The 14,956-nt window shown below is 47.2% G+C and overlaps 1 protein-coding gene across 2 annotated transcripts; it reads right to left on the bottom strand.

Moving 5' to 3' along the window:
* Positions 1-3,061: 3,061 nt before the first annotated feature.
* On the bottom strand, positions 3,062-14,791 carry DTD1 (D-aminoacyl-tRNA deacylase 1). Of its 2 annotated transcripts, none has more exons than XM_080617078.1 (6): positions 14,572-14,791; positions 10,348-10,438; positions 8,025-8,260; positions 6,387-6,484; positions 5,039-5,215; positions 3,062-3,269 (listed from the first exon to the last, which is right to left on the bottom strand). In XM_080617078.1, exons 1-5 carry the CDS (start codon positions 14,708-14,710, stop codon positions 5,060-5,062), a joined length of 720 nt encoding a protein of 239 aa, XP_080473204.1. In that variant the 5' UTR covers positions 14,711-14,791; the 3' UTR covers positions 3,062-3,269; positions 5,039-5,059. The 2 variants fall into 2 exon arrangements, with proteins under 2 accessions (XP_080473204.1, XP_080473205.1); XM_080617079.1 differs by lacking the exon at positions 14,572-14,791 and adding an exon at positions 11,936-12,358.
* Positions 14,792-14,956: the final 165 nt, after the last annotated feature.

The raw sequence follows: 14,956 nt of genomic DNA, 5'->3' as shown, positions 1-14,956 counted from the left end.
GTTTCTCTTAAGCAGATGATATTAGTCTAGAGGTAGATACTCTGATCATTTTTCTTTAAAGATTTTTAATCAATAATGCATTATATTTCACTGCAATTATTCGTAAGAACATTCCAGTTAGCTCAATATACTTTTAACAAAGGAGCATAACGGAAAATATACAATTCCTCCTACCATCAGTAATACTCCTACTCAGTTTTACAGCAGAGCAACATGCATTTCCCCAAAACAGAAGTGGGGAAATGGAAATGTAGCCATAATATCTTTTGCTAGACCTGTTAAAAATAGACCTATATTAAACTAACAGAAAAAAGAATTATTCTATTGCACACGTTTTGAACAGAGCAATTACCTGGAGAAGGATACAGATCCCACTTACAGGCAAATACATACACTCTAAAGAAAACAACTATCTCAGTTAGCACCGAAGTGATCATCTTCCTTTAAGGAAGGAGACTCCAATGAAACCCGTCTAAATCCACTGCAGCGGGTTTTCGTTTCTTAGGTTCTGCTGACGCCTGGTGGCGCACAGGCAAAGAGTCCTAAAGCAAAGAACATCCGTGTTCCTGCTCTGTCAGGTACATCATACCTCAACCTCTAGGAATAAAGATTTGCCATTTCTATTACTGCAAGCCAATATACTCAGTGTTTTAGAAGAGCTGCCGTGGAATCCTTTCACAAGTTCAGCCTTGACATAGTGACATGTGAACTAGTTACCCCCAAGTACATCACACTTTTGCATACTCTTGTGTTAGTGAAAAAGATGATACATATTTGCTCCTTTTCAATCACCCAAACGAAATGAATCCCAGTTCTTAACAGGAAAAGAAAGCTTGCCAGCATACCTCAGCTGGCACTGGTTAACATGCCCCTGGTAACACAAGAGGGGAAAAAAACTAAATAGGCATCAGTAGCAAAGTACCATCTAACCCAAAGGCTACATCTCCTCTCCTTACACCATAACTGAGCCACGTTCCCTGTACACCAGTGTTACAATATATTCATTATTATAATATATAATATTTGACAGAATCATAGAGTGGTTTGGGATGGAAGAGACCTTAAAGCTCATCCAGTTCCAACCCCCTGCCACGAGCAGGGACACCTTCCACTAGAGCAGATTGCTCCAAGCCCTGTCTAACCTGGCCTTGAACACTGCCAGGGATGGGGCAGCCACAGCTTCTCTGGGCACCCTGTGCCAGGGCCTCAGCACCTCACAGGGAAGAATTTCTTCGTAATGTCTCATCTCAATCTCCCTTCTGCCAGTTTAAAGCCATTCCCCCTTGTGCTGTCCCTACAGGCCCTTGCAAAAAGCCCCTCTCCAGATTTCATGTAGGTCCCTTTCATAGGCCAATACCTTTAGGTATTGGAAGACTGTTACAAGATGTCCCTTGTAATACCCCTTGTACCACCTCCTGCCTCCCCTGAGACATACTTATGATACTTCTTTTCAAACTTTATTATTCTTTGTAGTTTGGGTTCCCTCCACTTACCTTTCAAGGTGCAAAGAGGCTGTGGTACTTTCTTCACTTATCTTCTTAAGGACAAGCTACAAAGTGGAAGACAAGATTTCACAGATGCTAGAGCAAGCAGAACAGTTCAGCTGCATGAAATAGGTCTGAGGGTTGGTGGGTCAACAGCCCCCTCAGCACCTGAGAGGTGGGAGTGAATTTGCCCTTTGCAGCCAATTAAGTACTAATCTGACAACAAACTATAAGGCTGTAATCCCAGGTTAAGGGAAACTCTGAAGGGGCAAGATACAACACATGTACCTGTAGGTGAACACCATAAGGCTGTGACTTCAGGCAAACTAAATTGCAGACAACCCTGTCTTGGTTTCACTGATACTTTACTGAACAAGCAGCCTACAAGACAAAAGCTTAAAAACAACACACAAAAAGAAGCCACAGTGATTATGCAGTCTGCAGCATTCCCCATACCTGGCAGCGTTCAAAGCTAGGTTGGACAGAGATTTGAGCAGCCTAGTGTAGTAGAATGTGCCACTTACCATGGCAGGGGGTTGGAACTGGATGAGCTTTAAGGTCTCTTCCAACCCAAACCAGTCTGGGATTCTACGACTGTAAATACAACATGCATTTGGATGAAGAACATCCATCATCAGTGAGTTAGCCTTATAACCCTATTTGTGCAGTAAGCATCCTGGCTCTCCTGATGGCCACAGCAGAGGGTTAGTGAAGACTGTTAAGGGCAAGTCAGGCCTGGAGAATAGCCAGTATAAAGGGTACCACCATCCTTTATACTGAAGGAAATCAAAGGTGTGAGGATCTGCAGTCTTTCATTTCTCCCGAAACTTCCTTTCACGCCCACAGGAAAGCACTTTTGTAGCTGCTTCTTACATCTTGTTGCTTGCTGGCAGCTTCCAAACGCAGTTCTGCCTCTGATGGATCTGAGAGAAATGTCAGCAGCACGTCATGCAGCATGTGGGGCATTTTGATGGCCACCATAAAGTAACTAAAGGACTCAGAAGTATTGAAAAAAGCAAAGATTTCAGGTCAGCAACCTGACTTCCAAAGGAGATATGGATGAGTTACATCAGTATGTGTTTCTTGGCTTGTACCCTTTGCTTCGTGTCACACATTGTTACACGCATGGCTTTATCTGAGGGAATGCAATACACAAACACCAACAGGCACACAGCTAGCATCATTTGTTTAATAAAGTCTTTTCTGTTCTTAGAAAAAGTTTACAAGACAGATGTGCTCCACAGAATAAACAACGAGCAGCTGATCTCTCCTCTTAATAACTTAATCCATGCAGAAAGACTGGACTGCCTACCCTGGTGTTACGTAGCAGGTGAACAACATACCAAAATATACACAGATTTACAGGCTGCCATGAAAACAGGTCGCACATGACACCACAGAGTGAGAATCAATATACAAGCCTGCTTGGATAATCTTCAGAATTCAAGTGTAAGTTTAAGGAAAAACCCTGATTTCTTTTTGAAATGGAGCTTATGTACTGAGAGTAAAATGTTCTGCTACAAGCTGCCTATAGTCATCCCTTACTCAGCAGTCATGTGAAAACACATACACAAAAATGTTACAAGTCCTTTTTACTACTGATACTACACGTTAACAACTGGATCTGAGAGCATTGCTTTGGTTGTTTCAATACAGAATGATACAGGTTTCTAATGTCTTAGTTCTGTTTTCCCACTTTCCATTCATTTCCAAAGTCATTGAAGAGTGGTGCTGAGGTGAATGTTGGGTCTCTTCAAGAATCCAGTGTAGGTTTTGTATGAGAAACTGTGGAAGGCAAACAAACGGGAACATTACTGTAAGTAGAGTAGAAACAGAATCCGATTCCTTCAAATCCCATAGAGAAAAGTGTCTTTACTTATTGCCACAGCATGCACATGAATGCTAGGTTATCTGTATCATATTTTAGATCTGTTCAGCTCTTCAGAATTTTAAATGCTATTGGAAAGGTCAGAATGACCAAAGCACACCAACTCTGCAAACTCCTGCTCTTCACAATGTTCTTATTTCAACACACAACATAGAAACAGTGGGGGGAACCTCATGTTCCTGTAGCACAGCAGCAAGGCCAACAGCTGCTGAGAAAGAGCACATCCTTGCTTCATTTCCTAAGAACATGTTCTTCTTCCCTATATGCCTGCTCATCTCCAGTACTGAAGCAGGAAGGTGTGCCTAACATAAAGCCAAAGAGAGCAGAACTTGGATTGTTGTATCAAACAACAGCTGGAATCACACTTTTGACTGCAACTCAGTTAATGAATGGAACCATTTCACTCCAGTCTTGAAGCTGCTTTTCGAGAGGCCAGAGAAAGAAGCCTGTGGACTTGAAGTCTCTTTGATCCCTTTTCCAGGTCAATCCAAAACAAATTTCCAGGAATCTATTCAATGCCTTATGCAAATTCATTTACATTAGTACCATACAGATAATATGCACTCCTATAAAACAGAAATCATCCCTCAGTGTCTGACCATCAGGGAAACTGATGGATTTTTTTTTTTTTTAAAGCAACTTTCCACGCAATGCAAGATACTGAATGATACAAATCACAGGCCAGACTGAACTCTAGGGACAGCAAAAGGAAAGAAAGGTTAGACCTTAACCTTGCAAAGGTGTTAGTAAGTAAACTGCATAGCCAGCTCAGGGCTTCAGTTGTGCAAATGAGGGAAATAATACTTTCTTAAGAGCTTGGACATGTTTGAAAGTTCAAAATCAGCAATATAGCTGAGGAAGGGAGAAAGAAGGTAATGAAAGCTCTGTCCCGAAGACTTAAAACTGACTGGAAAAGTATGGTAAATACATATCTACATATGTAGATAATTCACGACAGTATTCGATCTAATTCTATTCACTGACATCCAGGCATGTCCTGCAGGTCAAGTGCCTGAAAGGAGATAAAATCCCAGTTCTCCTACTGAATTCAAGCAGAAAGTCTGGCTCTCAATGCCTGGCCTAACGTGCTCCTTAGATGGTGAAGGTATATGAAACAGCCTGTTCTCAAGTCACCCTGGGAAAGAACAAACTAAGGAGGGGTAGGAACCATGACAGGAAGTTGCAGTTCTGGCCTATCTCAAATTTCTGACATGTTTTCCACTTCCATTGCTGAGGATTATGTGTTATTTGGCCATTACAAATGGTAATTACAAACGGGGACTGTTCCAGAATAACCTGCCTGACATGTAAAGACTGAGAAACACAACCATGAAGAATAAAAAATAGGATTTAGAGTTAAGCCACTGCTGTGCCATCAGACCACAATTTTAGATTTCCTGAGTCAATCTGGAGACAGTGGTAGCTGGGCCAGGCTCACAGATACACACCTTCAGCCAAGCACACAGCTGGGGAAAGGTTTCCACCCACTTCTACATTCTGGTGTGCCAACTGCAGAAGCAGAGGTTAGCCATCGGCAAGATTACCCCATTTCACCTTTCAGTACTCCTAACGCAATTCTCTGCCTGTGCTGCTTCAGTAAAGCAGCCAGGGTTAGAGACTGCCAAGCAGTAGGACACAGCTATATGGAGAAGTGGGAAAGCCAAACCTGAGGCCTGCTTTGGATGAGCTAAGGCTCTCTTTCCGAAGACACATCTCCTTCTGCTCCGCTGCTTGCACTGGGATCATCCTTGCTCCGGGGAGCATTTCTTTCTCTACTTGACTCAGAGGGCACCTTGGTTCTGGTCTTCTCTTTTCTTTGTTGCTGTTTTTCAAGTTTCGTCAGCTGTTCACGAAGGACAGCAAGAAAACACTTCATGAAATAAAATTATTTCAGAAGACTACTTGCAAAAACTCATAAATGTGAGCATTTGTATGAAACTTGTGACTCAGATTCAAACCAACATCAAGAAAACAGAAAGGAAAACATAAAACCCAAAAAGCCCAAGGCTTACATTTTCAGAAATTTGGATAAGACAGTGAATTATCATCATCTGTCAACATGATCACCCCCTGAGTATAAGAGAGAAGTGCCCATATTCAAAGGACTACCCTCTGCTTTCCGGGGTTCCTTCACCCAACACAATTTGCAAATGTAAGAAAGAATAGAACACAAGGACCAAAAGGGAAAGCTGGATTCCACCAAGCTTCTCTTCTGTTTTGGGTCTTACGCAGCAGTTTTGTAGTTTCAAAGTTGTTGACAACAGATGTATCCCAAGTTCAGCCATCCAGCACACAAGAATAAACTTGTTTTATTCTTTATCCAAAGAAAAATACACGTATGAGCCTTAGGATCACCTAAGATATAGAATAACCATTTCAAATCAGCTTGTACAAAGCCCTCAGCTAACACTACATTGCAGCCTGGCAGTAGTAATGCTTTCAGTGCTACTAAGAGTCAAATTAAGTTGCAAACAGCTGTCATCTGTTTTCCATTTTCCATTTTCTAGAGAAACAGGTTGCACTAAGTGTGGGGGACATTACATCATTGAGTCATACAATCTCAGACTGGTTTGGGATGGAAGGGACCTTAAAGCTCATCCAGTTCCAACCCCCTGCCACACACAGGGACACCTTCCACTAGACCAGGTTGCTCCAAGCCCCGTCCAACTTGGCCTTGAACACTGCCAGGGATGGGGCAGCCACAGCTTCTCTGGGCACCCTGTGCCAGGGCCTCAGCACCCTCACAGGGAAGAATTTCTTCCTAATGTCTCATCTCAATCTCCCTTCTGTCAGGTTAAAGCCATTCCCCCTTGTGCTGTCCCTACAGGCCCTTGTCAAAAGCCCCTCTCCAGATTTCTTATCACTCCTTCAGGCACTAGAACCTGCTCTACGGTGTCCCCAGAGCCTTCTCTTCTTCATGCTGAACCAGCCCAGCTCTCTCAGCCTGGCTCCAGAGCAGAGCTGCTCCAGCCTCTGGAGCATCTCTGTGGCCTCCTCTGGACCCACTCACTTACCTGTTTAGGGTCAACAGTAGCAGCCGGGGACTCCAGTTCTATTGTTACAGGACCATCATTCTGGATGTGGACCTGCATGTAGGCCCCAAACTTGCCATCTGCAAAGGGAAGATACAAGAAGTGCTTATGGCTCTTGGAAGGGTAACACAGACCAAAATCTTTACCACATGTGCTACTAAAAAGAAACGAAAAAAAACATACAAAAAAGCACATCCAACTAACAAACTGCAGGAAGCTACAAAGAAAAATACCAGTGTATGTGCACCCAGCTATGTGGTCTGACACCAAGATGATAAATCCTAAGTACAGAAATGTCAACAAAACAAACCAAGTCTCCAGATAATCAAGGTTCTCACAGTTCAGAATAGGCAGGATAGTTCTTGCAGGCAGGAGGTGATATATTAAAGGAGGTAACAGCTAAGCCCAGGGATCCGTTCTAGCTAACTAGATGATGCTTTGAGAAAATCTTATCTATTGGCAGAAGATAAAAAGACCTGAAGCCTTCTCTGGAGCATTTGACATTGAATACTCTAAGCAAGGGTGCAGCTCAGTCCCAATCTGCTACAGCTCCTTCTTCTTTCCTGTTTGCAACCCAGGTCATTCTTTGACAGAGTTTGGCCAAAAGGGTGGAAAGACAGACATCATCTACTGTCCCAATCCTGCCTACTTCACAGGAGTACACTGCTGAAATCAGAAATATCTGTCATTTGTTATCAATGGCATTTATTAGCACACCAGCTGAGAGGCACAGAGCTTGTTCTCATGGCTGCAGCCTCTCTGTGTTATGTTGTTAGGGCTATTGCTCACATTGTGTCGTGGTTTAAACCCAGCCAGTAATTCAGAACCATGCAGCCGCTCACCCACTCCCCCTCCACTTCTTCCTCTCCCAGCTCCAGGAGGGATGGGGAGGAGGATGAAAAGAATGTACCTCCCACAGATTGAGATAAGAGCAGTCCAGTAACTAAGGTATAACACAAACCACTACTGCTACCACCTATAATAATAATGATAAAAGAAATAACAAGGGAAGAGAATACAACCGCTCACCACCTGTAGACCAATACCCAGCCCAACCCAAGCACTGATCTCACCTTTCCAGGTAACTCCCCACAGTTTATATACTGGGCATGACGTGCTGTGGTATGGAATACCTCTTTGGCTAGTTTGGGTCAGGTGTCCTGTCTCTGCTTCCTCCTGGCTTCCCCTCCTCCCTGGCAGAGCACGAGACTCAGAAAGTGCTTGGTCAGCGTAAACATGACTTAGCAACAACTAAAACCGTCGGTGTTATCAGCACTGTTCCAAGGCTGAAAGTTAAAACCACAGCACTGCACCAGCTACTAAGAAGGAGAAAACTGACTGCTACTGCTGAACCCAGGACACATTGTACAACCAATGACAATATAAGAACATCTATATGTCATACACCAGGAAGTGGCCTGGCTAGAGGAAGACAGGAATGATCATCCTGCTGGGCTGCTTAGTGAAGATACTATAACATCCCCTCATCTACTGCCACATAAAGCTCCTCTGCAAGGCAAACAGAAAATCCTAGAATAAAGAAAGTAACGATCAGGGAAGAGTGCACACAAACAAGGTCCACTGGTCACACCAAGGACCTCACCAGCCTCTTGTCCTTACCTTTAATAAGCTCTGGCTTGTAGGCTTTTCTTAGCTGCTCTAGGAAGTTGTTATAAAAACACTCTGCCTGCTCTGTGGGCATTGCCATGTGGTAGTCAGGCTTGTTTCCTTTCAGGATGCACTGGAGAGTAAACTGGCTCACACACAATACTTCATACTGTTTATCCATCACGCTTTTGGACCAGTGCTTCCCGCTTTCATCTTCGAATACTCGCAAGTTCAAGATCTTTCGAACCCTAAAGGGAGAAAAAGATCCTTCCTAAATTGTCTCATATAGGATCAACAGGTACAAGTTCATGCCTATCACACAGCATGAGATACAGCAGAATGCAGATGTATACTCGTTTTGCCTCCACACAACGTGATATTCCTTTGTCCCTCCCTTCCTAAACCACAGGAATCTCATCACATTAGGCAGAGCCATAACCAAGAAAGTTTTTACAGACACACATTTGTCAGACCATTACTGTCAGGCCACAGGGCATGAGATCAGGACAGAATAATTGCAAGTTACAGCATGACATAAAGATGGCATAGGAATTAGGAAAGCTCACTCTTTACTACTTGATTTTATGTGCTACAACATTATTTAACATGTGAATAGCTTTGGGAGTTTTAACCCTCCCACCATGCAGGGAAATCACAGTCAGTATGAAATGAGATCATCCTAAACCAGGGTTGTTTCCAAATATGTTCACATATACTCCTCCAGCTTTGCTACCTCCTAGCAGTCTTCCCAAACCAGGCCCACAAGCCACGTGAGGACAGTACTTCTTCATCAGGAAGAGAGGAGGAAGACAGGGAGCAGCACAGAACTGCAGGTGCAGCAAAGTTATGACTGGGACTTGTCCTTTGAATTTGTATTAGGGCTGATTTGTGGAGGTAGGGCTCAGTGGCTTGGATACTCAGAGAAAAAGAGGACTTTCATAAAGAGAACTTGTAATGCAGCAAGCAGACTTGCAACCCAGTCTAGGGTTGGATTTTGATTGATAATAAGCCTGCATGCCTGCCAGTCTCCTGTCTTTGCTTCTTCTTGTAGCTTGTCCACATCTGCAGTAACTATAAAGGGAGCACAGGAAGTACAAAGCATTTCAACTGCAGCTGTTAGCCAAACATTTTAGGCTGCACCAGCAGGGAGACAGTATAAAATAAACCTGAGATTTCGTTATGGTGTAGCTTCAGGGCTTTGCCATCAGTAAGGCGCACTCACAAAAACCATCCTTGTCAACTGCTGCGTGTGTCAGCAACAAACAGAATTAACTCCTGCATGAAGTGAACGGTTAAAAGCCTTGGAAGGCCCCAGCGCACAGGCTTAGATCATAGGCACTGCTGTGTTCTAATGATAAAGATGTTTGTGTTTCATTTACAGGATTACTGAAGTTTCCTTTAATAGGACTTGAAGAGTTAAGCTGATTCCCCTCATTCCTTTTTCAGCTGCTGGCTTCCTGCCTTTCCTGTGTCAGTCATCCAACCAACCTGGTGCTGAGACCACAGCTGCTGCTGGTTACCCACTTGCAACATTCAGAAGCACCTTTCACATTCACCAAGGTGGGAATGAGAAACGACAGAAGCATACAGTAAGGCAAGCCAATGGAGCATGTCATAACGGATACACCTTCAGCACATCCCCATTCTCTCTTCCTCATCTGCCAGGGGTTGTTTTCACCCTCACATTCTTCTCTCTTCACTGCCTGAGCCTTTCTTCTTCTTGACATCAGTATTACCCATTTCTTCTTTGCCTTCGTAAGAACTGAGGTCAGTCCTAGAACAATGTCTGAAGGAGGCAGAAGCAGCCCCTGGAAAACTCTCCCTTGCATGTGTTTGCTGGCTGCATCACCATATTCTGTGGCCATGGAACAGATGGCCAGAGCCAGTCCTCCAGGCTGCCAGAATTGATGCACTTCTACAGAAATGTAACTGAGGAGACTATCCAGCCTTTAGGAAGACCAAAACTTCCCATGTGCAAGCTAAAATGAGAGTTGAGCTTTCTGATACTGCCCATCCTTGAGAAATGGCTTTACTCCTTCTGGATAAATTTGTCCAGTAAAGAGGAAACACATTTTAAAAAGGGAGATTAGAAAAGCCAAATATGTTTATTCTTCCTTTTTGAGCCTGTTCCCGATAAAATAAAACATATAGACAGGGAATGAAACAGATTTTTCTCAATGGAACACAGAAAGAAACCCATATGAAGAGGGACTAACAGGCAAACCTGAGTTTCCCAACAGGCACCCCATTTATTTGGCTACTGCACAGGTATCACTGATTCAGTGTGAGAAATGCACAAATAAAAGAGTTCAAGGCAAAAGGAAACGTGACTTACATGTGCTCCAGCTCTCTTTGCGTATCCTCCAAAGAAATGCCCAGCAGCACACAGAGGCCTCGTCCTATCGAACTTATTTGTTCACCACCCACTGGGGAGGGGGAGGAGAAGAAGAGTGAGGCTAAATGCACTGTCTTGGGTTATGACACAGATTAGCTATTGGTGTCAGCTGGCAACTGCACAACCACCAGAGAAAACATCATTCTAAACCCTTCTTCTCTGCTTTAAGACTTTTAAAGAATAAAGATCACATAGAAGCCCTCTTTCAAGTCTTCCTGATGTCGTGACTTATTTCATAGAATCATAAAATCAGCTGAGTGGGAAAATATCTTCAAGATCATAAAACCCAATCATTCCCCAGCACAGCCAAGGCCACCACTAACCCATGGCACTAAGGGCCTCATCTACATGGTTTGTTAACACTTCCAGGAATGGTGATTCCAGCACTGCCCCGGGCAGCCTGTTCCAATGCCTGACTGCCCTTTGGGGAAGAAATTATTCCTAATATCCAGTCTAAACCTCCCCTGGCACAGCTTGAGGCTGTTTCCTCTTATTGTATCACCTGTTCCTTGGGAGCAGAGCCCAGCCACCTCCTGGCTCCATCCTCCTTTCAGGCAGTTGTAGGGAGCGATAAGGTCATCCCTGAGCCTTCTCTTCTCCAGACTAAACCCGCCCCCAGGTCCCTCAGCCGTTCCTCATCACACTTGTGCTCCAGACCCTTCACCAGCTCCACTGCCCTTCTGTGGACATGCTCCACCACCTCAACGTTTCTCTTGTCGTGAGGGGCCCAGAATTGAACACAGCATTCAAGGTGCAGCCTCACCAGTGCCCAGTACAGGGGGCAGTCCTGAAAGCAGTTGCAGGACTCCTATGTAAACATCTTGGGGATTTTAAGCATCTTGAACACAGAAGCTCCAACCAATGCAATAGGACGGACCATGCAAGCCATACAGCAGTGCATGCAAGCCATGCAAGGAAGAAACTGTCAGTATAAAGGCAAACCATGGGCAAAGGCAAAAGCACACACAAGCAATACTAGATGACTGCGACTGAAGTACCAGCACATGACAGCAATGCAAGGAAGCAACTCTATAGTGCTAAGGCCTGCAAACCACATCTCTGGCAATGGGACGACACTTGCAGTGCCCGACACGTGCAAGCCACCGAAGGTGGCTACAACTGCACTGCAAACACATGCAAGGATTGTAAGACGCCTGCGACCGCAGTGTCAATGCATGCAAAGCCACCCAGGGAGGGCACTGCACCCGCACTGCCACCCCGTGCAGGCCACGCAAGGAGCCAGCTCTCATTACACAGGCGACACATGCGAACCACGGGAGGAGGCGGCCGCGCCACACTGCCGGCACACACCGGGGACAACGAGCAAGCAGAGCAGAGCCGAGCCGCGCCGGGGGAGGGCGGCTGTGTGTGCGGAGGGAGCCCGCCCGTGAGGCTGGCGTGGGAGACAGCGGGAGACCAGCCGAGAGCGGACGGCGTTGGAGGGCCGCGGCAGGGGAAGGAAGCCCGCCCGCGACCCCCCCCCAACCCCCGCCCCCCGCCGGTGTCCCCCCGGTGTCGGAACACCGACCTGTGACGCTGGCCTGGGCCACCCGCTGCACGATGGCCTTCATGGTGGCGCGGCCGCGCACCGCAGGCCCGGCGCCCCAACCGGTGCGGGGAAAAGGCGGCGGCGCTAGGCAACGGCGGCCGCTCCCTGCCGGACCGAGCCGCTCACAGTGCCCCCTGCCGGCTGGGAGGTGCAGCCGCAGCACCCCCTCGCTGCTTGCTGGAGGGAGCGGTGTCGTCTGTGGGAATGGCTATAGGGATACGGGGAGGGGGGCCCACAGGATTCTGATAGTGCCTTCTGGAAAAGATGGTGGCTGTGCCCGGGATAGAAGCTCCCACAGAAGCTGGGAGTTAGGGCAGAGGTGCTCACAACTTTTTATGCAGTGAGGTGACATCTGCCAGGCTGCAGGTAGACCTGACAGACCTAGAACTGGCTATACGGATAGCCCCTATAGAAACAAGGAGGTGTCTGAAGGGGAAAGCCCCTCAGAAAGGAAGCCATGTGTATGCAGATCCTTGGGTTAGCCTCCTCAAAAGGGATTCCATGTCCATAGGGACTGGTGGGAGCCCCTGTAGAAAGCAGGGACTGGGGGCAGCTCCTATAGGTGGTAGAAGCCCCTACAGGGAGTCCCTATAGCAACAAGGGTCAGCAGCAGGAGAAGTTGGGAGAAACACCAGCAGAAAACAGCAGCCAGGAGCAGATTCCTACAGCGAAGGAGGCAATGTCCATAAGGATCTAACCCTGTAGAATGGGAGTGAGTTACAGCCATGGTGTCTGGGCAGCAGTACCCTACCAAGGGGAGACAGGAGGTACAAAGGTCAGGGAAACCCCTACAGAAACAAGGGCCTGGAGCAGAAAACATGGTAAGTTTTCAGCTTACATCAGTATTTCTGCATTTGTAGAAATTGAAGGATGATTAACAACTCTTGGACCAGAAAGATTAAACCATGTTCCTTCCCATTTACTAATCTTTAAATCATCCATTTCAGAGGTGATCAGAGGTGATCAGAGGAGCCATCCTGGCTACAGGTACGTCCTGCACACAAATCAACTTCACAAGCAAAGCCACCAGGGCCACCTGGTCAGACTGCTGGCCACAGCACATCGAGGTGACAACCAGCCTCATCCACACCTCGCAGCACAGTTTGTTGAGCCCAATTCATGGTTAGCAACTTCAATACACGTGCGAAGAACAGCGATGATCCGAGCAAAGCCTGCAAGTCCTGCCAAGCTGTGTCCCAGATGGAGCTGTCATTTCAGCCATGCAGGAGAAGAGTTTTCCACTGACGGGCTGGTGCCAGGATGACTCTCAGAGGTACCAGCACAAAGTCCTGAGCTTGCAGACTGCTCAGTTTTCGGAAGGAGGGCTGTCGTCAGGATAAAAGTATGACTTCACACGCCTGAGAAGTCGAGTAATGGGAGGTTCAGTATCCCTGTATGTTATTACTGTCGTCACTGTAAATCCTAAAGCTGTTTCTTTTGTGTGTATTTCCTGCCTGGGTGCTGGTTTTGCTTGAGGATCACTTTTATTCTCTAAGGAATAAGAGGGGAAGAAAAAAAGAAAATAAAAAAGAGCATAGCAATAAAAACATTTTATCCCTTCATCATTGCAAACAGCAGCTACATGGGCTTCTCTTTGCTTATTATCAAGGTATGAGAAATAGATAGCAGGGATCTGCTGACTGTATGGAGAGAAAAAAGGATTCACTGGGGTAAGTTACATTGCTGCACTGGTGCTGGACTAACATCGGTACTACAGTAGCAGCAACTGCAAACAGCCTCCATGTTATCCACGTTCAGCTACCTCCACGCTACTACACCTTAATAAGGAGCAGAATGCTGAGCAAGAGCAACACAGAGCTGATAGGATGGGAAAGGAAAAGATGCGAAGGGAAAGGATGCGAAGGGAAAGGACGCGAAGGGAAAGAATATTTCAGTTGGAAGGGAATGATCACCTAGTCCAAGTGCCTGAGCAATTCAGGGCCGACCAAATGTTATAGCATGTTATTAAAGGCATTGCCCAAATAAACACTGACAGACTCAGGGCATCAACCACCTCTCCAGGAAGCCTGTTCCAGAGTTTGACCACCCTCTCTATAAAGAATGCTTCCTGATGTTCCGTCTGAACGTCCTCAGGTGCAGCTTTGAACCATTCCCACATTGCAAATAAAGCGACGAAGCACATGCTTTTCCCCTCTACGAGGGATTTCGCTTCCCTCAGGTCGATCCTCCTCGGCAAGCCAGGAGCCGCTGCGCTTACACCGAGCCAGCAGGAGCCTGCCCCGGGCACCCTGCCGGGCCCTTACAGCAATCGCCCCAGGCAGAAGCCTCGCACCGGGCAACCACATCTCCCCGAGAGCCGGGCGGACAGCACCCGACGCTGCCGGGCTCAGCCGACGAAACAGCCGAAACGGGGACTGGCAAGTCCCCGCTGCCGGCAGCGTCTTATCCGGAGCCACGGAGGGTGCCCGAGACCCGCCCCCAGCCAACTCCCTCAGCCAATCCCCGTCCCCAGCTGACTAACTCAGCCAATCGCTGCCCCTCCTCCAAGCCCCGCCCTCTACCAGACCCACCCTCGGCCACCTCACGCCACCGCCCCACGTCCCGCCGAGATGACCTCAGGCGGCGTCCTCGGATTGAGTGCTGATCTCCCGTACCGGCCGCGTCCCCGCTCTCGCCGCCGCCGTGGTTCTTGGTGTAGTGCAGCATGCCTCCCAGTATGGTCCAGCCGCCCAATGAGTACAGCAGCGCCGCGCGCGCGTTCCACACCGCCAGCTGCAACTTCCTCCCAGCCATAGCAACACCCGCGCTCACTGGCCGGGCCCTGCCGCCAAGAGGGCGGCACGCACGGCGGGGCGGAGAGCGCCGGTGCGCGCATGCGCCCGGACTGCAGTGCGGGAGTGGTCCCAAGATGGCGGCCGGGGTGACAGCAAGATGGCGGCGGGCGGAGAGTGAAGGGGGCTGGCGGACCCGGTAGAGAAGGTCTGCGCTCCTCTTTGTTTCCAGCAGGATGCACGTACCCCAGTTAACGTGTTCACAAAT

This window comes from Psittacula echo (genome assembly GCF_963264785.1).
Source record: "Psittacula echo genome assembly, chromosome: 4".
Lineage (NCBI taxonomy): Eukaryota > Metazoa > Chordata > Aves > Psittaciformes > Psittacidae > Psittacula > Psittacula echo.
Note: the sequence above shows the minus strand (reverse complement) of the source record. Positions and strands in the feature narration are given on the sequence as shown.

What these genes read in the sequence shown, in the direction of transcription:
- DTD1 (XM_080617078.1), bottom strand. Translation starts at nt 14,710, where the DNA reads ATGGCTGGGAGGAAGTTGCAGCTGGCGGTGTGGAACGCGCGCGCGGCG. An exon ending in CAAAGAGAGCTGGAGCACAT is followed by an intron (nt 8,261 to 10,347) that starts GTAAGTCACGTT and finishes TTCTCCCTTTAG; the next exon opens with GGTTCGAAAGATCTTGAACT. An exon ending in CTACTGTTGACCCTAAACAG is followed by an intron (nt 5,216 to 6,386) that starts GTAAGTGAGTGG and finishes CTTCGTGAACAG; the next exon opens with CTGACGAAACTTGAAAAACA.